Here is a 21,633-nt window from a genome sequence, read left to right on the forward strand (position 1 = left end):
GAAAGTAGGAGTTTGCATCAGATAAATGTATGTACATAATGTATTGCAAGACATATGCAACAGACAAGTTTTGCAGATGGGAGCAGTATGTAAAAGCACATGCGGATAAAGTCTAGTTTTATTATACAATATTCTCCCCGTCCGTGGTCTCATTAAGCTCCAGTGCGCAAATCCTCGTGCGAATCACTGACGACTGTCAGCCGTGCCGGCCCACTTCTCCATCCGCCGAGCCGCACGATCGACGAGGAAGCGCATGTACATGCGGTGGAACGTTGTGCCGACCCAACCGATGACAGTGCCCTCCTTTAGGAATGGTGTCTCGGCGCATCCGAACGAGATCTGCACCTCGTCAGACCTCGAGTTGGGCACGCGGGTGCAGGTGAGGAGCTGGGCGCCACCCGTGTTATTGATAGAGCCCCAGAAGACCATCGTGGACTCAGCGGTGCGGCCGAGAACGGGGAACAGGCCGGACGCGTATCCGGTCGGCAGCGTTTCGGGAGTGGGAGTGGTGGTGCCGGGCGAGGCTGGTGTGGGCGGAGGCGTATACGGTGCCGCGGGCGGTCGGCTGGCAAACTCGCGGTCCGGCGGCTCGAGCTTGACGGGGGCCCTCTGCGGCTGTGCAAGGGATGATGCGGATGCGGGGGGAGGTTCAATCACCCATTCCGCCCCGAACTTGCGGTAGATGAAGGCCTCGACACGCAGTGTCCACGTATCGTAGAAGGCGTTGAGGAGCGTTTCACGCGGGTCTGCGCCACGCGGGATGCGCGTGAGGGCGCGGATCTCGTAGATGGCGCCGAGGCCCGCAGGCCACAAAGCAGCCGAAGACGGCGGCGCCGAGCTTCCCACGTGCAGCGGATAGCGGTAGTTGAGGCGGGCGGTTTCGAAGGCCGCGTAGGTCAAGCCGGCGAGGGAGCCGAGCTTCAGAACGCGGCCCAGTGTAAATGAAGGGATAGTGGACGAAGTCATAGTTGCTGTGAAGCTGAGTGCTCCAACTCGGTTAGTCGCTGCGCGCCATTTATGCCCATCGTGCATGCACCGTGCGCAAAGCACCTGTTGCGCAGAGGTGCGAAAGCATGCACGCTGGCCGGAGGCGGCCGGCGCCGTTGATAGAAGTTCGAAATCAAGATGCTGGTGACATCACAGTCAGTCAATGTGGCGGAACGGAACAGGTCGGAGCCGGGGAACAGGTCGGAGCCGGCGGCTTCCAGCCGGCTTACCCCGGAGTGCTGGTAAAGTGCAACAGAGGTGAGACACCGTGACTGCCAAGCGCGCCAGCCGGCGGCCATGCCACCGGCTTGCAGGGGCATTTGGCATGCATAGAGCACGAGATTTGGTATGCTTACTCGTGGACGGGATAAAGACTGGCATTGGTGCCACGGACGCGCTATGCAATGTTCCTCATGTCTCGTGCCCCTCCATTGAAAGTCTCCGGAACGGCATCGGGGTCAGCTGGTGCGCGTAGGTCGAAGCACTCGGCTACTCGGAGGGACACGGGTTGGACAGCACAGCTTCCTCAACTCGAGTTTCCATCGTGATGTGTCAAGCCGAATTGCAGAGCGCACCAGCGGTACATGCGGTGTGTGCTGCGCGTTCCAACAAGGGGCCGTTTGCCAAGGCACGTTGGCTTGCTTCTCTTGCTGGGCATTTGGAAGGTGCTTACCAAGCAAATATCTGTGACTCGTGATGAATTCCAGCAGCACATTGACGCGAACGCGCAAGGGCCCTCGCCAGTCAAGCAATGGCGCCCCCGTGAGCGCCTCTTGGGGCCCGCCACCCACGCCGCCCAAACTTTTGCATAGCGTTATTGCTCTCAGCCTGGACCTCTACACACGCCAACTACAGCATAGACGCGTCTATTGTAACGCCAGTGGGAGTGTCGGCATCCTCACCCTGCTCGACATGGCTCGCCGCCGTGCCGTAGTGCGATCTAGCTGGGGAAATGCTTGAACTGCTCAAAGAGTCGATGTCGGGAGCCCCCTCATTGCTATGGCCATTATTCGCGGCAAAGGACGACATCCGAGCCTCGCTGCAGGGCGTAGCTCTGGGAGGAGTGAGAGGCGCCTCGCCACTGGGCGTAGTTCTGGGCGGAATGAAAGGCGGAGAAGACTGTCGTGGCGACGCAGAGCGGGTGGCTAATGGAGGCACCTGAAGTCTCGAGTGAAGCTCGGGAGGCTCCGATCCCATGGTGACAGCCTCGAGTGGTGGTGTTCTGGGCGACGGAGCAGGAGGCCGGATACCTCTCGAGCGCCTGGGTCAGGTCGGCATTGTTCTTTTCTACGCTTGCAAGTGCAACTCACTTGTTGGCTGAAATCCGGCCCAGCTCGTGATCCTCACGCTTATCTTCGCATCGGTGGTTGGCGCGACGACGCAGGCGGCGGCGACGAATGCCGCACCAAATCCAGCAGATTGCACAAATGGTCAGAATGGCAACAAGACCAAACACGCCGCCGAGGACGCCGCCGACAATCGCCCCTGTGCGGCTCGCTGAGCGCGTCCGAGGACGAACAGGAATTACCTCGTCACCGTTGCTAGGTTAGCTGTACCGGTTAACTACTCACTCGTCCGCCGCGAATCCCCAGCTGCTGAGGTGAAGAGTCTCCGCGTCAGCGCTGGAAATATCCACCGTGTAGTGCTTGCGCGGATCGAGAGTGACGGCGCAGAGCAGAGCTATAGGATCCGTGACATCAGAGGTGGCATTGCCCGAGAACGGGATGCCGACTGAAGGGTTGAAGGCAATAATGAAGCTGCCTGCGGAGGGCCCGACGAGGCCGCGCAACTGAAAGGCAGTCACGTTCATAGGAAGCGTAATGTGGGCGGATGCGTCTGACCGGCTGACGGTCCACAGCGCTGGAGTCAGCACCATTGAACTCGACCGAACTTCCACCTTTTTGCCGACTCGCTCCATCTCCCGCAGTGCTCAGTTCATCAACGATCGCGATGTTGCCTTCTTCGGGAGCGAAAGAAACCTCCTTCAAGCTCATTCTGCTGTCAGCTTGTTGGCTGGGCACGCACGGCCCATCCCAAGTCACGCCGATCAAGCGCACGGCGCTCTCGAATGTTACATTGATGATGTGTGCGCCCGCTCCGAGCTCCAGCGGCGTGGCAAACCCTATCAAACGTGCGGCCCCGTCAACTGTGGCATAGGCTTCCGTCTGCATGGATATCCACGCTGCTTGGAGAGTGAAACTTGATCCAACGAAGGAGAACGCCACCCCGACGGGTGTCGACGAGTCCGCCGTAGCCACGGTGACATCCTCTTCGAGGATCGACCACGCCTGACGTGGCCAATAGTTGAGTATCGGCGAGTGGGCCGGAATCCATGTTGCTGCCGCCAAAGGCAACACGAGTGCGAAAGATGAAAGGATCATCTGGATTAATGTGACTCTTCAGTTCAAGAGTTGAGATCGGGCAGGTCGGTGTAAAGTGCGCTCGGTCCGCCCACGACCGGGCGCTTGCGCGGGCAACGCCCACATCGTCAGTGGCGCGGGCGCAAGCAGGAGTGTGCAGTAAGATCTGGCAAGCCGTGAGTTAGATCGTTGTCTGGAGGAATGAGACGGACGGCATGCCAAAGAAGCGATGGCCTTTCAGCCTTGCCGGTCCACGTGGGATCACGGCACAGTGCGACAAGCTCGACGAGATCGATCAAAACCATTGAAAGAACGGCTCGAAGTCGCATCGTCACCTGCAAATGCCGAGTTGGTGTAAAAGTCGTTGATTATAACATGGTGAGAGAAAAGAGTCATGGAAAGCTGGGCAGGTCGAATGGGGGTCTGATCAGGCACGGCCTCCACCGCAAATTTCTGGGCGTACACATCCAACTGGTTCGGCGTTGGCCCGTACTTGCAATCCACAACCACCATGTCCTTCACCATCCCTGCCCACCTCCCTCCGCCGAGCGACGGCTCGGCCTCAGACTCGGATGACGGTGCATCCGACTGGGCCTCATCGCTCGGTGACGCGCGGCACACACGCGCGCTCTTCGGCGACACTGTTTACCCCTCGCCTGAGGCGGCGCTCGCCGCAGCCAAGGAGCAGGGTTTCGACCTTACAGCAACAGCAAGTAGACTGGGACTCGACCTGTACGGGCGTATGCGGCTGATCAACTTGATCCGGCGGGACGGGTTGGCCGCGGCGGAAGTGGCGAAGATTGAGGCCGGCGACGAGAGGTTGAAGGATGACAAACTCCTGATCCCTGTGGTGCCGGATGACCCGCTCTTGCAGCTCGATGACGACGAGTGGTCTGACGAGGAGGACAACGCTCAGCCGACCAAGGAGGAGGAGGTTGGGGGAGCCGCCGCGGCCGAGATTGCGCGTCTCCGCAAGGAGGTCGAGCTGCTGCGCGGTATCGTTGAGCGCAGTGTCCAAGATGAGGGGAAGGGCAAGAAGCGTGACGATGACACCCATTATTTCGACTCGTACACCAACAACGACATTCACGAGATCATGCTCAAGGACACGACGCGGACGGTGTCATATGCGCGCTTCATCCTCAGCAACCCGCGCGCTTTCCGGGATAAGGTTGTGCTCGATGTTGGTGCGGGGACGGGCATTCTCTCCAGTGAGCTGAGAGTGAGAGGGCACTGCTGACCCCAGTGTTCGCTGCCAAGGCGGGTGCAAAGCACGTGTACGCGATTGAGGCATCCAATCTCGCGTCCAAGACACGAGAGAACATTCTCGCCAACGGTCTCGGCGACGTCATTACGTGAGTTTTGAGCGGAAACGATATATCTGACCGCAGCGTGATCCAGGGCAAGGTTGAGGACATCACCCTCCCAGTGAAGGCGGTCGACGTGATCATTTCGGAGTGGATGGGCTACATGCTGCTCTATGAGAGTATGCTGGACTCAGTGCTGGTCGCCCGCGATCGTTTCCTCGCGCCTGGCGGGTTGATGGCGCCAAGCCAAACTCGCCTCGTGATCAGTGCAATCACGGGCGATCGGGTGTGGCGCGAGCGGATTGATTTCTGGGGCAACGTGTACGGCTACAACATGAGCAGCGCGATGAGTGGCGTCTACTATCCCGAAGGCGTCATCGACATTGTTGACCGTGAGGAGGTGGTGACGTCCGAGGCCATCGTGCGGGATATCAACAGCCACGACGCGACGCCGAAGAGCCTTGACTTCCATGCCGATTTCGAGCTCGTCTCGAATTCGAACAATGACGAAACGGTACGCGCCTTCCTCACGCACTTCGACACGTTCTTCAGCCCTATTCCGGGGACGGAAGGGCATGTACCACCGTCCCACCCCGTCCACATTCACGAGTTCGCCGATGACCTGTACAAGAGTGAGGTTGCACCGCTTAACAGTGCAGAAGCCAACGCTGTGTCCTTTACCACCGGACCGCGCGGCCAGCCGACCCACTGGAAACAGGTGTCGTTCCTCCTCCGCAAGCCGTTCACACTTGCCCCCGGACAGCGCGTATCGGGGCGCTTCTTTTGCCGCAAGTCGGCTGACAACACGCGCGAGCTCGAGGTCGAGATTCACTACGCGCTCGGTGACAAGCCCGAGGGGTACACTGTGCAGACCTACAAGGTGGCGTAAGATGTGTGATGTCGCAAGACGCGCTGAGCGCGAGTGGTTAGCGAGACCGACCTGTGCACACGATGAGATTCACGAGTTCGGAGCCGTCGAGGCCGTTCCAAAGATGCGCCATGTATCTGGTTGACATTTACCACGTGAAGGGTACGCACGGCCGTGCAGCGCAAAGCTAGAAGAGAGGCGATGATTAATGCCAAGCCACTGACGACCTGCCAGACGTCATCCGCCACCGAAGCATCTGCGTCTGACTGTGTATTCAGCCGATCATGATGTAAATACCTGGTACACCGGGGCGGCCGGTGCTTGTCGCTACACCCATCACACGCCACGTATATGACAAGATTGACGCCGGCAGCAGCGAGTGGCCGTGATCTCAAGCGATTCGCACAGCTCTTACAGATATAAAAACTGCTGACAGCAGCCATGACGGCCCACGCCACCGCAATGACCTCCCCCTACATCTACCCCTTCCCCGCATACCTGACCCCTCCTGAGCATCCGCCCTGCCCTATGTCGCCGACAATGCGGGTGTACGTCCCCGTTACGGTACCCCTCACGTTCGACGGCAGCGGTAGCGTCCTTCTCCCAGTCATTAAGGAACGGCCATCTGGCGAGTGCAAGCGACGTTCGGGTGAACACCGCCGCCTGACGGAACAGCGCTCTAGCGAGTGCTGTGCTAACGAGCGCCACTCTATTGAGCGTCGACGCCGCGACAGCGACTGTGAGCAACAGCCCGGAGAGCAGCGCGACCCGGAAAACCGCGGCCGCAATGAGCGCCAGAATCGAGACAGGCGCGAGCGTGAGAGCAGGTCCGTTCTCTCTGAGCGCGCTCCACCCCGCCTCAGCGAGTTGGAATCAACTCGTCAAAATCCCAATGAATCATCGTCCTCCTTGCGCCGGGCTTCCCGGGAGGAAGCACGCCTCGGCTCTCGTCACACGCGACTCGAGGAGGTCCGCTCACCCCACTCACCTCGACCGGACGCTGAGCCATCCCTATCCCCGAACGAGCCCCGCACCCAGGAGATTCGAAGCCGTGCGACCTCTCGCGACCGCGACAATGCCGAAGCACGCAACCGTGCGCGCCTCACTCTTGACTGGGTACGTGGTCTCGTGCCGGGAATGCCACCGCCAGGCGCGACGCCACCACTATCGCCTGCCATCCCACGCTCGCCGCCACCGGGCTACACCTCCCAGCCACCTACTCCTGGGGAGACCGTTGGACCTCCGCGTCCCGGGTTCCGTCGCCAGAGCAGTTGGGGCGACTACTTTCGCATGCTGGCGCCCAGCATGCCCAACCGTGGCCGGCGCATGGCACCCACGCCAGCGCCACTTGCTCCTTCATACGAGGCACACAAAGTGCCCGTAGTCGAGACGCAACGCCCGCCTGTGCCGCCCAAACACGACTGTATTACTCCGCCGCCGCCAGAGGTGCCACCGCCCGTCCCACCCGCCCCCAAAGTGTACGCTCCCCAGCCCGCCCCGGAGAGGCCTCGTCGGCGCGATCACTCGCCTGGGCGCCTTCTTGACACCGTGGCCGCAGCGTTTCGCCCGCGCAAAGTGCGCTTTGCTGACGGCGGCCGTCCTGGCTCCAACGCCTTAGGCAGTGCTTAAGATCACGGGCGAAGACCAACGAACAGCTTGTGCCGTAATGTATATGTCTGGACATGACCGCCAAGGCTGATATGTGGCACCTTGACAGCCTTTACTACCGCACGTATGCGAACATGGAGCCCAGTCATGGAACACTACTGACCTCACAGGTGGGCTGTAAACCCCATTGACATCTGAAATGGGCCTGTGCGGGTGAACCCTTTGAACCTCTTCTCGGGTGCGGGTGTGCTGCTGTCAGCTGCTCATCCGGTGAGTGGCGTGGCGTCCTCAGAGCGTCAGAGCGCTACGGTCGCACCTGCCTCGCTCTCCATATGTTCCCTTCATCGCGCTGCATCCTGCAAAGCTGGGACCCTCGCTTCTGGACAACGGCTCTGCGCCTTGGACCGGTACAGCCTTGATCACCATGAGGATTGTCCCTCCTGCGCCATTGTTCCCCCTTACTGCCCTGTACAATTGCGGCCTGTGGCTCAGATGCGCGCTCAAAATCATCAACGTGTGTCCGTGCGCTGGCCTTCCACGCCACCGCGTCACTCGCCCGGCTCAGTTTCCCTCAAAGGCAAGAAGTGGAGGGTGTAGGCGGTGACGTTTGAAGGTGGGAAGCGAGAGGCGATACAGTGTAGGTGATGACTCACACGCTCACACGGCCGGCGGAGTCGCAAGGTCTGGGCCGAAGGGGCGAGTGATCGAGTCACTCCTTCTAAAGAACAACCGATCTCTTTTTCATTTTTGCACTTTGCACTTCCCGCAGCCTTTCACACTTCGACCCCCCAGCGCCTATCACGGACCAACCCATTCGCGTTCAGATCCTTCTATCGACTTCGGTCTTGTACTGTAACAAGGCATTCCTCGGTGTCAAGTCTTGCCACCGACCTGCAGGACCACCCAGTGACGACCTCGTAAGCACGTAACCTGCGTTTGGCGGACATTCTCTTACTACAGCGTAGAGCGAGTCCCACCTGCCCCTCAACTGCCCTTCCCCCTTCTAAACGCACACAGTCGTACTTTCCAACCGCACAGGACATGTGTCCTGGTGTCCCGTATTGCCACCTGGCGGCGTGTTGCCCCATGTGGATCAGCAGCAACGGCCGTCATACCGACTGGGCATACTACGGAGGCGGAGGACACCACTACTGTGCTCACGAGGATCGCACAATCGGTGGCCGCGTCGTACAGTCGCACGAGGGTGGCTTCGGTGGCTATGTGAACATGCGCTACGAGTTGGCCGGTAACCGGCAGCAATGGATGATCGACGCGGCCCCTGTCCCGGCCCCGAGCCGGCCCCTCCCGACTCCGAAGCCTGTGCAGATTCCAGTGACGGTCGAGGTTCCCGCTACGACGTATACCCACACCTACACCTATACCACCCCAACCATTCCTTGCACCGGCATGCCGAGCTTCTGCTCGTGGATCAAGCCGGACGCCTCCAAGATAGCCGCCGACGCCCTGGTTGCCAAAGCCAAGAGAGATGCGGCTGCCAAGGAGCTCGCCGACGCCAAGGCAAACTACGAGTCCATCCTCGCAAAGATCCACGAGGGCAAGGACGACGAGTGGGCACGCTACTGGGCGGACCTCGCCCGTTACTATCGTGAGCTGGGGCATCTGACCGAGGCCAAAGCGGTTTCTGAGAAGCGGCTCGCTGCATTCGACATCAACAACTTTTGGGGATGGCCGAAGACTTAGCATGAAGACTCGCCCGTCCGTCGGCGAGGTGGAAGTGGGGGCAGTGACGGACAGAGGCGAAGTCAACAACGATCGACTTGCGAAAGGGACGATTAGCATATGGAGAGGCCGAAGGGTCATTCCCGGAATCCTCGACGGTGTCCCACACAAGTGAAGCCTGGATTGGTTGTAGATACGTGTTGTACTATATGCATGGATCGTTTTAGGCAAGAAGTGGCCGTCCCTTTGGCTAGCCCTTCCTTCCTCCCCAGACATTGTATTTACACTGTATCCAGCGGGGCGGATAGCTTGTGAAGGCCGCAACAACTTTGAGGAAAGTGAAAACATCCGCCTGAGACATGTGGGCCCTATGAAAGACCTGGTCGAGCTCGTTGTGGGGCCGTGCTCAAGGCAGAATGTTAAAAGGGAACGGCGAGTCACCTTCCAGATTTCAGCTCGCACTTTGGTCTAGGCCTGAGCTCCTTGCTCAAGACCTTGTCACCCACTGAGTTCCAGTAGAAATTTTACAGTGTGGTAATGAGTGCAGCCTTGCTGCCGGAACTCCTAGCGCGTCGCAACCACATGAGGGTAAGGTACCGCCATCCCTTTTAAGCTGTTGACATTCAGTCACAAACTCTCCTGGTGTATGCATCGCGATATCTTCCTGGGGTCAGCTTAACAGCATTGAATGATATGAGGTTTTGGCTGATTTCTGTTTCAAAGCGCTTTGGCTGGAGAGAGCGACCAGTCGACGCTCGAGCCTCGGAAATCCAGATTGTAGAAATGTCTTTGGCCTGAAACCCTCCCACGCCAATAGGACACGTTCCATCTGTGCAGCGACAACTGCCATGCCCACTGGCTCAGGCAACCTGCTCTCACGTAAGAGAATCTTGCCACGGTTGCTTAACGGCGATTGCGAGCATACTTATGCTGGTCATGCACTTGCTCGATAATCAGGAACTGCACATCTTGCTGGCATGCGCCCTACATAAGTCAGCGGCGGAGACGGCCGACATATGACAGCCCAAGCGGTCCACGGCACCTCTGACGTTGGGGTATGCATCTTCACAGGGAAGCTGACTCATCAATGCGCCAGTACTGTCTGTGTGCTTTTGCAGGTATATGGAGATCATTGCACGTTTTTGGAGTCGATGTGGCGTCGGCGTCTAGATATCTCGCCGCTCTGCTGTCTGGGAATTTGCCGCCCTCCTCTGTTCACGTCGTGCTGTAAGTACAGGGATGACAGCATCACTTCCCACCTACTTTGTACAGGGACGTCACGGAGCGGTGCGCATTCATCTGCTGAACGGGTCAGAATCTCGACAATTGCGCACGGACCTCATCTGCAAGGGGAGTCTAGCGCCGGCGGGAGATCACTCTCCAGCTTCAACGGCCAACGGTCATCTAGATCCCTCTGACGTTTCGGGGATTGAGCTGCACAGACACACGGAATGCAGGAGGACGGGCTGTGTGTGCTGGGTGTGCTGACATCTGAGCATTCGCCGCTTGTCTGCCACCCTTGTTACACTCCACACAGCCATCAACCATCACCTCCTCCGCGCCCCGAGCCGCCACCGCGTCCCTGCCTCGCGGGCCATGGGCGCGGGCCTGTCTCGTCTGCACGTTCTGCCCACCTCCAGCAGCTAATTTCTACGGACGTTTGCCACCATGACTTGCAGGCCCCAAGCCGTGAGCCTCACCCTCCGGCCCGTGTGCAGAAAGATGCATCATCTTCGCCTGTGGTCCAGGGCGCAACGAGTCAGCGTTCCAGGAGCTGTAGATCACCGGCGCTATGATCAGCCCTCGCATACCTCGTACGTCTCGTAACGACCGCATCGAGGGGGTTGCAGGCTTGTTAGCCTTACCCATCAGCCTTGGTGGCCCATTGTCAGCAACTCGCACGTCATGGACCACAGCATATGCCACGTCCGACACAGTCTCGAGAACGGACGACTATGAGACTCATATAGCTCTCTTCGTTTTGGGTTTCAGCCGCCAATTTATTAGATCAACACAGTTGTGGCCACCAAGATTGCGAGCCACCCATCGTACATCTTGCGCCGTCGTCGATTTACACCACTCGCCACCACTTGACCCGACTCCCGCGCCCATCCTAGCCACTACCTACGAACCGCTCAGCGTGTTGTTAGTCGTCGTTGCCGCCTGGCCTCAACCTATCAGATTTGGCCCGGCATCATCACTCTCCTCTGGGCTGAGCCCCTCGATGCCCGTGCCTACCCCCCTCACCGTCAGCGCCCTCGCGCAGCACAATGGTGAAGGCTGCGTCTGCCCCAAGTGCAACCGAAGACCCAAGAAGAAGGCCCTCCGCCCCGACAGTGTCGTAGCCGTGCATGGCAGCGCAATCGCTGCCTTTGTCCGCTGGCCGCGACCACCCCCTGCGGAGTACCGTTTCGGGGACGAGACACCCACCAGCGCGATCTCGTTGTCGTCAACAGGCGCTGTCGTGAATGGTGACAACCAGCGCACGGACTCGCGGCGCCTGTCGGCAGACCCTCTGACCCGCCGTCACCGAGACGCTCCACTGTCCACCCAGCGCTCCACTTCATCCTCTCGCCCCACAATCCCTGCCAACCCCAGTTCGGCCCCCATCCCAATACCGCCACCCAAGCTACCCTCCACCCGCAAGCATCGCGACAGCCTTCACCCCAACGACGCATATGACGTCGTGATCAGCCACACACCCCGAAACTCCCTCGAAATCCACCACCACGCATATGACCGCGCCAACCTGGCTCGCCGCATGTCGCGCACGAGTATTTCCTCGCCTTCCACACCCCCGCCACCGCCGTCAATACGCAAGCGAGTCCGCTTCCAGCTGAATGGACATAGCAGTCTCAAGTGGGTGCCACTTCTGAGCGGCGCTGACTTAAGATACCCAGGATACTAGGTCATGCCGTGCTCGTCCTAGCGAGGGTGGGAGACTGGCTCGTGTGAGCCGCCGTCGTATCTCTTTCCAACCGCCGGCACGAGCAGACACCCTAATGCTCGTCTCGCTCTGTCCCATCCTCAGGCTCCGCGGTGGACGCCATGTTCTACAGTCGTGGAAATAGACGACGTTTGTTCACAATCCTGTTGTACAGACTCTTAAGATAAAGATGTAGTTCGGTCGAGTTGCAGAAGCTGAGGATATCGCCAACGCCTTCAAGGGTTGGGCACCCTTTCCTCCATGGCTCTGCATCGGACTCTACAAGTAACTCCGTTAGTGTATCATCAACTCCAATACTCAATCATCTCCTATATGCCATCTTGCCAATCTCGATATCGAAGGCGTCCATCAATCAGTTATGGCTGCCTCCCCACCGCTCCACCCTTTACTCTCCCTGCCATAGTCCCTCGTCGTAAAGAACAGTATTATACATCGCTTGTTACGCTACCACAACACTTCCTCATACCGACTCAGTAACCGACTCCACCTTGCCGGGCCTGTTAATACCGTGCTCGTTCTGGAGACGGGCGACAATAGTCCGCATGCGCTCGGCGTCGTGCGTCGCGTCGCTCGACTTGAACACACGGTCCATGGCCTCGAGAGACACGTTGCGCGTCTCGGGAAGGATCCAGATCGCGTATGCCACGCCCATGAGCATGAAGACCAAGAAGAAGATATAGGTGCCGAAGCCGATGCCCTCCAGCATGGGTGGCACGAAGAGGGAGACGCAGAAGTTGGTCATCCAGTTGGTGGACGCGCCGAGGGCGGTGCCCGCCGCGCGGGCCGACATGGGCATGATCTCTGAGATGACGACCCATGAGCATGGCCCCCACGATGCGCCGAAGTTGAAAATGTAGAACCACACGAAAGCGGCGCTGGTCCACGCGGCGGCCTTGCCCTCGTTGACGGCCCACTTGGCCGACTGGGTGCCCGTCAGAATACCGACCACCAGCAGGCAGACCGACATGCCAATGCCGCCCCAGATCAGGAGGGGGCGGCGGCCGATCTTGTCGATGTAGAGAATGGCGGGGAAAGTGGCGATGAACATGGAGATGCCGACGACGCCGGAGGCAAGGAGCGAGACCGAGGTGCCGCCCAACCCGAGGGAGAGGAAGATCGTAGGCGCGTAGAAGACGATGGCATCGATACCGCTCATCTGCTGCCACCACATCATGAGACAGGTAATGGCAGTGCGGCGGAACATGGGCCACGACTTGAAGAGGGCCGCAACCTGGGCAACCTGGAGGGCGAAGGGGCGGCCGATGCAGTCGGGATACTTCTCCGCAGCCATCTCCTGCTCGAACACGGCGTCGGCCTTGATCTCGAGGAACTCGAGGCGGATGACCTCATCGTCGACAGGGCGGCCACGCACGCGGGAGAGGACCTGCAGCGCCTCCTCGTCGCGCCCCTGCTTGAGCAGCCAGCGCGGCGAGTAAGGGATGAAGAACGTGGAAATGGCGAGAAGGATCGAGGGCACGGCCTGCACGGCCAGCGGGACGCGCCATGCGACCGAGTTGGTCTCGCTGATGTGGTTCGTCCCGAAGCCGATCCAGTACGACAGCATAATGCCGAACGTGACGGAGAGCTGGAAGGTGCCCACCATGGTGCCGCGCACCTCGGCGGGCGAGATCTCCGAGTTGTACATGGGCACGGCGGTGGTCATGGACCCGACGGCGAGGCCGATGAAGAAGCGGCCCGCGAAGATCATCTCGGCGTTCATCGCCGCCGTGGTGATGATCGCCCCGATGAGGGAAACAATCGCGCCGCCGAGAATCGACCAGCGCCGCGAGAAGCGGTCGCAGCAGTATCCGTTGATAAGCGAGCCGACCCAGCCGCCGAGCGCGAGCACGGCAACAGTCCAGCCCTTGTACGCCGCGTCGTCGATGATGCGGCTGAACGCGGCCACGTTCTGCCGTCAGCCTCCTGCTCCACGGCAACTTCGCTTCCGCGGCTCGCGCGAAGTTTAGCTTGCACATACCTTGAAACTCGGCATGACCATGCACTGGCCGTACGCGCCCTGCTGGTAGCCATAACAGAGGCCGCCCTGCGCGGTCGCCATGGCAATGAGGAGGAGGCGCGGGTTCTTGAAGAGACCTGCGACGCCCGAGGGGCCGGCGAGGCGCGCGCGCTTGTCGTCGAGCTCGGCGACGTCGCGGCTCAGCCGGCGCCCGAGGTCGTCGTGTGTGTCCAGCGTCTTTTCGTGGTGGTCGTCAGACATGGTGAGGTAGATAATTTTCAGTGCGGGGTCGCGCAGCTTCTCATATATGTCTTACGCGACATGCGGAGCCCGGGGCACCAGCGCGGGCGGAGAAACGGGGCGCCAAACGCCTGCACCGTACGCCGGGCATCGAGCTAGTCAGAGTGCCTCGGAGCATGCGGCGCAAATTGTGCGGGTGGAGCATGTGCTTGGAGGTCGGACGGTGACTTCCAATTGATCTTGGCAACAGGGACGGTGACCTCATCTCACGTGCATCACGTGGAAAACGGCGACTTGGAACATTTGGTGCGGATTGCAACGGCCTCCACTTGAAAGGCAGGTCCACTTCTCATGAAATCATTGGGATTGTTGACGTCGTTGGGCGGCGTCTTTGTCGCCGTCCACACTGATGGTATGCTCGGCGACGCTCGGCATAGCCGGAAGTTGTTGTCTGGGAGAGAGGCACACTTTGGTGAGCGCTTGCAGCAGTCGCCGGCGACATGAGGAGGCCCGTGACACCGCGCCGGCGTCTGGGGACCGGAGTCGAGCACAAAGAGCATGCCAAGCCTGCGGCGTCGGACCACGGCGGGGCCTTGTCGCACCATCACCCCGCCGGAACGCAACGAAGAAAGCGAATGTCGCGGAGCCAGCTTTCGGGCCCGATACGCGAGTGTCGTTGTTTGCCGTCTGCCGCACGTACAGGACGTCCAATACCGACACGTCGGAGCTGCAGTAGAGCACAGCGAAAATGATGGAAAGGACAGACTGCTTTCGGAACCAGCGTTGTTATCTATCACTGATAGCACTGCCCTATCTGATCTTCCCCCCAAAAGCTCATACCCGGCTCGGTGATAGCTGCAGCAGTATCCCTCGACATCCGAAACCAACAGAATACCATATTTGACGGTCTTAGCAGAGGTCTGGAAAGCAAGACTTCCTCGCTAGTATATCGGTTAGTATATTCGCCTCTCAGTAGAGAGCCGCTCGGGCTGCTGTAGCACGACGTGATCGCGAAAGAGCAGGGTTCAACTCCCTGGCGGGGAATCATTTTGTCCCTGCGCGTCGGCAGGGCTGTCTTTTGTTTGCTGCCTGCCAAGGAGGTGTTCGAAGACATCTCTCCAAGTCGAGTAGCGGGGAAACCGGGGGGGGGGAAGAGCCGGAAGCAAAAATTGGTCTGAAGGGCGCTGCGGGGTTTGACCGGAAACTGCGGTGGAGGCGCCGGTGGAGGTCGTCCATGTGCGGAAGAGAGGGGGGGAAGTCCATCTGTCCGCACGGGTGCGTCGAGCTTCTTGTTACGATCTGTGGGTTCTTCGCCACTTTGTATCAACCTGACTGATCTCTCATTTCTTCAGGTCATAGACCGCTGATGTCTTGACGCCTGAGCCAGTCTCTACAACGGGCACCAAGGTCAGTGCCCCGCCCGGCGGCCAGAAGCAGAGTAAAATGTCTCCACGTCATTCATCACTGCTTCTTCTGTTGAGCTCTCAAACTACTCGCGCTGCTGCATGCTGGTCGGCTTAAGGCGGAGGTGTGGGTCCGTGGCGAGGGTGTATCCCATCACTGTGTGAGCGTTGTCGGGGCAGTACGCACTGAAGAAGCTGCCCGCGACGGCGGCTGAGACAAAGAAGAAGAGGGGGTAGCTGGGGTCAGGTGGCGAAATGGAGAGGTGACGCCAAGCGGCGCTCGGACGTCCGAGATGAAAGAAGTAGGTGGAGTGGTGCGGGGCCGCCGGCACCCATCGCCATTGCCGATCGCCGAGGTCACTCACAGGTCCACGGGAGTGTTGTCGATGGCCTGCTTGATCTGGCGTTAGCGCAGCGGGAATAAGGGAAGGAGAAGCTGGACTCACCTTGCCAACCTTGGGAGCGCTCGTGGCCGTCGACGAGGCGCGGAGCTGGAAAGGGGTTGCAGGGCGGAGGCCGACGCGAGCGGCGGCGGTGGCACGGAGGACCGGGCGGGCGAGCATCTTGACCGTGACCTTGGAGTGTTGATGTGAGCCTTGATCAAGCGCTTGAGTGGAAAGCAATGAGGAAGGTTGTGTCGCCAGCCACGTCCTTTATAAGCACGCTCTCGCACTGATCCGCGCTGCCCACCTGCCACTTCCCATGGCCCACGGCCCTCGCCCACAAACACACGCCACGCGGCCAAAGCATACTAGCAGTTATACAGTGCATGAATACAACATCTACATTCACATAGGCGGCGCATGCTGCAGCCCGAGGAAGCCCACGTCCCATTCCGAGTCCCATGCCAGGCCGAACGCCGCGGGGTCCAGCGGGTCTGGCGGGATGCGCACGCCGTTCGCGTGCGCGCCGGGCGGGGCGGGGCCCTGCCCGCCGAGCGAGTTCATCGCGCCTGCGAGCAGTGGGAAGCCGTCCCAGAAGTCGAGCTGCTCGGGCTGCAGCGGCTCCTGGTACGCAAACTGGCCGACCTCGTCCCACCACGCGTCGGGCGTCGTCTTGGGCGGCGCGACTGCCGTGTTCACGACCGGAGACGCGGCCGGCGCTGTGTGCGTCGGCGTCGTGCTTGCCAAGCTCATGAGGTGGGGGTTGCGCGGCGAGGGCGCCCGCGAGTTTGCGCGGCTCTGGTGCGCTTTGTCCAGCAGCGCGTGAATGAAGCGCGCCAGGTACGCCGGGTGGCTTGAGGCGTCGCCGCGCGCTGCTTCTCTGCATACGATCACCACTGGAGTTAGCCGTGCCTGTACTGAACGCACCCTTTGTGAGCTTGCGCAACACGCTCGCTTTGGCCGACTGATCGAGGTACGCCATGAAGCGGATTAAGCGCACCACCGTGGACGCAACAGCAACCGAGTGCGCGTCTTCGATCATTGGCATAATGCCCTTGCGCCCGAAGCCATCCACGACGATGTCCAGCAGCTTTAAGCTCGTGCCAACGCACGAGTGCAACAAGCCAATGCGGTGCTTGCGAGGGGCAAACGCCAGCGACGTGCACTCAACGAGCAGCTGCACCGCAAGCGTTGAAAAGTTATTGATGCTCACGCTCGTGGATGTCAACGTCACAGGATACTTGTCAGAACGGAGGTAGTCGTGCGAGCGGTGCAGATCCTCGAGCACCCTCCTCAGCCCAGAGCGCAGCACCTCGTAGCTGCTCCTACAGCTTTGCAGCTGCCGTACTTCGGACTGGAGGAGAGACGTTTTGACAGCAAAGTCGAGCTGGCCGTCGGAGGGCAGGGGATAGGGTATGGTGCGGATCCACTCGGCGACGTCGGGCGCCTTGTGCATCATGCTGGGGCGGTCGGAGAGCTGAGTCGCCGTCGAGTCGAAGCAGAACAGTGAGATCCAAGTTCGCTCGCGGTCGATCGCCAGACGCGCTTCACGCTCGTCGGCCGGCAGCGGCCGACGTGGAGGCAGATGCAGATCGAGCTGGTATCCGAGACGGATGGCGTGGCCAAGACGCAGCCAGCCACGCCCGTCCGTCGGTTTCTTCCAGTAGTGCAGGATGCAGATGGCCTGAACAAGCTCAATAGCTGCTACGCACTCGGCGATGGCGGTGGACACAAGGCGATTTGACAGCGCAAGCACCGTCTCGTACAGCTCGGGACGGAAGAACTTGGACGCGACCGTGAGCACGGCGGTGAACAGCTCAAGGCTGGCATGCCGTGTATACCCCGCGGTGTGTACGGCCGGATCCAGCAGGCAGACACAAGTCTGCAGCTGGTCAAAGTAGTGTTGGAAGAGCGAGTCGCACTCGTCCATCGACAGGATGCCGAGCCCGATGGGGTCGTCTTTGCGCTCTGTCGTGTTCGTGGGACTGTGGTCGACGCCCTGCTCTCGGTCCATGACGCCCGCGATGCTGAAGATCGACCGGTTCGCTAGCTCGTGGTACACCGAGTGTGCAGGCTTGTTAAGCTGCGGCTTGTCCTCGGGTGCCTCATCCTCGGCTGAGCTCCCGAGTGAAGCGCTGGGCGAGTACCGCCGTGAGCGGGAGCGTGAGCGCCCCCTCACATCCGACATGGGGCGTATGGCGTTCAGATCGAACGCGACGGCAGGCGACGCGCCCGCCGAGCTCGGTGCCGCGCTACGCTGGCGCTTCACTCCTCGCACGTCGGTCTCGTTCCGCCGCCGTCGACCGCGCTGGTGCGCCTGGTACACACACTCGATGTTGAGTCGTGTGCAGCGCTGACACCGTGACGACGTGGGATCCTCAGACTCGACACACTTGCACTGATGTCAGAGGTATTGTTGCTGCAACCTACCTTGACAGTTCGGCAACCACTGCAGCTACTGCTCTGTCAGTGCGCCCGCTCCCAGCACGTACACCTTGTTCTCTCCCGTAGCTGTCTTGGGCGCCCGCCGCCGGGGACCGGCCGGACTTGTGCCGGCACTCCCACTCGCCCCCACTCCTCCACCCCCACACTCGCTCGGGTGCTGCATGGTCCAGTCTGATTGTCTGGACACGGTAAGCCGGGATCCTTCCGCACGGTTCGTGATCCCGAACGCGGTTGTGGTCGTGCCGGACACGGGCGTGAGAAACTGACCGGCGCACGGTGAGTTGATTGCGACGGCGACAGCAAGAATGGGACGGTGACTTGGGAGAGAACGGATGGAGGGGATGAGGTGAGAGTAGGATTTGCGGAGTCGCCGGCGACTGAAGGATCGTCGCGTGGGAGGAGGCGGGGTTAGTGGCGGCGATTGGCTGAGGCCATCTGGGGTCAGGCACAGTCTTTCGGGGCAACCATCCGACTCTCCGCACAACGGCGTCTTGCATCCACCTCATCTCATGTTGTTGTTGATATCCTCGGAACGCCGGTGCTAGTTCCGTCTGGCGTATCTGTCTCGGTCCGGTGACATAGGGCGTGCAGCGCCATCGTCCGTCTCCTCGAATATCTCCTGCAGTAGAAGTCCGCATCATGACGCACGTCCATCACTCCTCGCTCTCCTCTCGACCAGTTCGCCCTACTCGCTGCGACGTACGCGCTAACCTGCCTGTAGTCCAAGCTGAGCCACTGGGCTCTGCCTATGACATCACCATGCCCAAAGCCACACATGGCGGGCAGCCTCTTCATCCTCCATCCTTTGAGTTTCCACCACCCGCAAAAAGCGCACGTCCCTCGGGAATGCGTCCTCGCGCCTTCCTGGTTCAAAAGCTGAGAGGACATGCGCTTCTCTTCCCCACCAGGGAGTTGAACCCTGCTCTTTCGCGGTGATGCCAAGACTTGTTTCTGGGCTCTCTCTTTTGAGAGGCGAATATACTAACCGATATACTAGTGAGGAGGCGCTGACTGCCGACTGACAGCACACTCCACCTCTGGGGCGCCTCTCTAATGCCTGCACGGACTGACTGACTCCTGAGAGCACTCAAGCGGGAGCGCATGACTCCGGTCTGAGTGGGGAACTCAACGTCCAAGGCTGCAACAAGAACTCCATAAGCTTCTCCTCGGGTTGGGTGAAAAGCACTTGCATGCTTCCTTGGGTTTTGCAGACACTGTGAATAAGGTGGCGCGGACAAGCGGTAAACCGCGATGACCACTTGGGGATTGTAAAACAGCTGTGAGAACACATGCATCTGAACCACGCCTTGCCCCGTCATTGCGCAGTGTCTCTGGTGCTCAGGCATCCTGAGTACCCATGCATACAGCTTTTATTACAATGCTTTGCTCGCTTTTGCGAGATTGTGGCGACCAAGTTAAACGATGTGAACTAACAGCCCGCGGAGATCCTCAAGGCGGTAAGGAGCTCGTATGTGCCTCTCTTTATCTATCCGTCTCTGATTGCATTCTCCACCCCTCCCTTCACGCCTCTGCCTCTCACATCTTACCCCACAGTTTGCGAAGGTGGTACTGGCGCGCCGCAATAAAACACGACATACCGAGAATGATGAGTGCTCCGGCGTAGTAGGACACCGCGTGGAAGTCAGTCTTGGAGAGCAGTGCGCCGGACGCGGGGGCCGCGAGGAACGCGCCGAACGACATGAGCGAGTTGACCATGCCGAAGCGGCGGCCGATGTCCTCTACGTTGCCGAGGTGAGCGCACGCCGGCGCGAGCAGAGACACGAAACTGCCCTGGAAAATACCGTTCGTGGCCGCGATCGCCGTAATCCCACCTTTATTGTGCGCGAAGGGCCACGCGAACGTCGTGGCCACGCTACCCAGCAAGCCCGGGATGAGGAGGTTCATACTCCCAAACCTGTCGGCGAAAATGGCCGGACCAATGCGGCCCAGCGTCGAGAACGCGTTTGCAATCGAAACGAGGTACGACGCGTAGCTTCCCAGCCCCATCTCTTTGCCGAGCACGTCCATGAACGAGAGGGGCGTGTACAGGCCGCCCATGATGAGGAAAGAGCCAAGAGCAAAGAACGAGTATGCTGGGTTCTTGAAGGCCTTGAGGTTGAACATGCCGCCGGCGGCCTTCTTGGGAGGCAGACAGTTGCGGAGCGTCACGGATGCGAATAGCGTACAGTACAGGCAGATGAACCCGCAGATGCGCATCGTCCATGGAAAGCCAAGATGTTTGAGGCAGTTGGTGGTGATGATCGGGAAGATGGTGCCGCCCAAGGATGAGGCGCAGGCCACCACACCGAGCGCGAGCGCGCGCTTGTGGTGGAACCACTGCGACGTGACGGCGATCGCAGGGCAGAAGAGGATACCCGCTGTGAACCCATACAGAACGCCGTGGCACAAGGTTGCCTGCCAGTACTCCTTAACCTGCCGTCAGTATTGCTTCGCACACGGGCTCACCTCAGCAGTTAGAATGATGGACAGGGGGTAGAGAATTGCCGCGGTCCAGAAGGGGTACAGGAACAGCCCACGGTCGACAAGCCGCCCCATCGGCAGCGCTGGGAGGTAGATGAGCATGTACTGGAGCGATCCAATCCATCCACTGCATGTCAGCCAACGCACAGCCAAGTGCCGCACGCAAGCGCCACTCACATGTCACTAGTTGTTCTTTCTGGGAACAGGCTGGCTTGATAGTAATCTTGGAATACACCCCATGCATTCTGCCATCAGCCACACTCAGGAGTATGCATGAAGGCGGGGACTTGTTTTCGGAGACAGCCGATATACGACACGGCGCAGTGGAGCGCCCGGCATCGGTCGGCATGGCTGTTGATGTGTCGACTGCGGCCGGTGTCATCCTGACACTTCTGAATACGTTCACATGCTGCGAGTTTCTTGACGGTGACGGGCTGCGAAGATCGCGCATGATGGTGCACGGACACACACGCACCACACGCGCCACACGGACAGCACAAACAGCCGACAGAGCTTGTCGAGAAGAGGCCCACACACGGGGCCGTGCATCTTCCAATCTCCCAAGGCGACTGCCGGCGCTAGTTCCCGAACTCCAGGTCCCAAGCGACTCACCACAAATCCGAATGTTGAGAAGAGAATGTGGCAGGCGCCGAGGACGACAAGCCAAGCGCGAAGCCCACCGTCGGGAATGTGGACGATGTCCCCGTCCATCTCCTTAACCTCCGTACATCCATCGGGCGCCATCGTGCTCGTCGCGCTCGGCGTGTCTGGGTGATGTGTCGTATATTCGAGTTCGGTGAGCATTCGCTTGCTCTCGCCGCGCCCAGGCATCGATGGAGGCCGTGGAGGGTGGTCGTGCCGATGGATGTCGAGTGGTGGGTTGGCCGCCAGGCTACTGACCCGCGACAGCGCCACCATCACTGGAGAGTGCGCGCGCGATGGCGGGGAGGCGGCGTTGGTGTCCATA

The 21,633-nt window shown here is 60.0% G+C and overlaps 10 protein-coding genes across 10 annotated transcripts; 4 read left to right on the top strand and 6 right to left on the bottom strand.

Moving 5' to 3' along the window:
- Positions 1 to 183: 183 nt before the first annotated feature.
- COLE_01287 (uncharacterized protein) lies at positions 184 to 1,032 on the bottom strand (the record flags this gene model as incomplete). The annotated part of the gene is made up of 1 exon (XM_018427222.2): positions 184 to 1,032. One exon carries the CDS (start codon positions 1,030 to 1,032, stop codon positions 184 to 186), a length of 849 nt encoding a protein of 282 aa, XP_018283030.1.
- A 1,522-nt stretch (positions 1,033 to 2,554) lies between these two features.
- On the bottom strand, positions 2,555 to 3,158 carry COLE_01288 (uncharacterized protein; the record flags this gene model as incomplete). Its single annotated transcript, XM_018425060.1, has 3 exons — positions 2,555 to 2,847; positions 2,885 to 2,982; positions 3,013 to 3,158. The coding sequence occupies 3 exons, from the start codon at positions 3,156 to 3,158 to the stop codon at positions 2,555 to 2,557; spliced, it is 537 nt and encodes a 178-aa protein (XP_018283029.1).
- Positions 3,159 to 3,858: 700 nt separating this feature from the next.
- COLE_01289 (uncharacterized protein) lies at positions 3,859 to 5,543 on the top strand (the record flags this gene model as incomplete). Its single annotated transcript, XM_018421069.2, has 3 exons — positions 3,859 to 4,558; positions 4,594 to 4,702; positions 4,739 to 5,543. 3 exons carry the CDS (start codon positions 3,859 to 3,861, stop codon positions 5,541 to 5,543), a joined length of 1,614 nt encoding a protein of 537 aa, XP_018283028.1.
- A 420-nt stretch (positions 5,544 to 5,963) lies between these two features.
- Positions 5,964 to 7,151, top strand: COLE_01290 (uncharacterized protein; the record flags this gene model as incomplete). The annotated part of the gene is made up of 1 exon (XM_018421692.2): positions 5,964 to 7,151. The coding sequence occupies one exon, from the start codon at positions 5,964 to 5,966 to the stop codon at positions 7,149 to 7,151; it is 1,188 nt and encodes a 395-aa protein (XP_018283027.1).
- A 1,065-nt stretch (positions 7,152 to 8,216) lies between these two features.
- On the top strand, positions 8,217 to 8,831 carry COLE_01291 (uncharacterized protein; the record flags this gene model as incomplete). Its single annotated transcript, XM_018421691.2, has 1 exon — positions 8,217 to 8,831. One exon carries the CDS (start codon positions 8,217 to 8,219, stop codon positions 8,829 to 8,831), a length of 615 nt encoding a protein of 204 aa, XP_018283026.1.
- Positions 8,832 to 10,478: 1,647 nt separating this feature from the next.
- On the top strand, positions 10,479 to 11,718 carry COLE_01292 (uncharacterized protein; the record flags this gene model as incomplete). Its single annotated transcript, XM_018425880.2, has 3 exons — positions 10,479 to 10,624; positions 10,683 to 11,669; positions 11,703 to 11,718. The coding sequence occupies 3 exons, from the start codon at positions 10,479 to 10,481 to the stop codon at positions 11,716 to 11,718; spliced, it is 1,149 nt and encodes a 382-aa protein (XP_018283025.1).
- Positions 11,719 to 12,217: 499 nt separating this feature from the next.
- On the bottom strand, positions 12,218 to 13,975 carry COLE_01293 (uncharacterized protein; the record flags this gene model as incomplete). Its single annotated transcript, XM_018420618.2, has 2 exons — positions 12,218 to 13,666; positions 13,736 to 13,975. The coding sequence occupies 2 exons, from the start codon at positions 13,973 to 13,975 to the stop codon at positions 12,218 to 12,220; spliced, it is 1,689 nt and encodes a 562-aa protein (XP_018283024.1).
- A 1,468-nt stretch (positions 13,976 to 15,443) lies between these two features.
- On the bottom strand, positions 15,444 to 15,920 carry COLE_01294 (uncharacterized protein; the record flags this gene model as incomplete). The annotated part of the gene is made up of 3 exons (XM_018425059.1): positions 15,444 to 15,594; positions 15,723 to 15,757; positions 15,804 to 15,920. The coding sequence occupies 3 exons, from the start codon at positions 15,918 to 15,920 to the stop codon at positions 15,444 to 15,446; spliced, it is 303 nt and encodes a 100-aa protein (XP_018283023.1).
- Positions 15,921 to 16,145: 225 nt separating this feature from the next.
- Positions 16,146 to 18,348, bottom strand: COLE_01295 (uncharacterized protein; the record flags this gene model as incomplete). The annotated part of the gene is made up of 4 exons (XM_018421690.2): positions 16,146 to 16,636; positions 16,668 to 18,138; positions 18,171 to 18,198; positions 18,233 to 18,348. 4 exons carry the CDS (start codon positions 18,346 to 18,348, stop codon positions 16,146 to 16,148), a joined length of 2,106 nt encoding a protein of 701 aa, XP_018283022.1.
- A 1,373-nt stretch (positions 18,349 to 19,721) lies between these two features.
- Positions 19,722 to 21,632, bottom strand: COLE_01296 (uncharacterized protein; the record flags this gene model as incomplete). Its single annotated transcript, XM_018421689.2, has 4 exons — positions 19,722 to 20,618; positions 20,652 to 20,793; positions 20,844 to 20,911; positions 21,279 to 21,632. 4 exons carry the CDS (start codon positions 21,630 to 21,632, stop codon positions 19,722 to 19,724), a joined length of 1,461 nt encoding a protein of 486 aa, XP_018283021.1.
- Between the last annotated feature and the right edge of the window lies 1 nt (position 21,633).

Source organism: Cutaneotrichosporon oleaginosum, assembly GCF_008065305.1.
Source record: "Cutaneotrichosporon oleaginosum strain ATCC 20508 chromosome Unknown ATCC20508_contig01, whole genome shotgun sequence".
Taxonomy (NCBI): Eukaryota; Fungi; Basidiomycota; class Tremellomycetes; order Trichosporonales; family Trichosporonaceae; genus Cutaneotrichosporon; species Cutaneotrichosporon oleaginosum.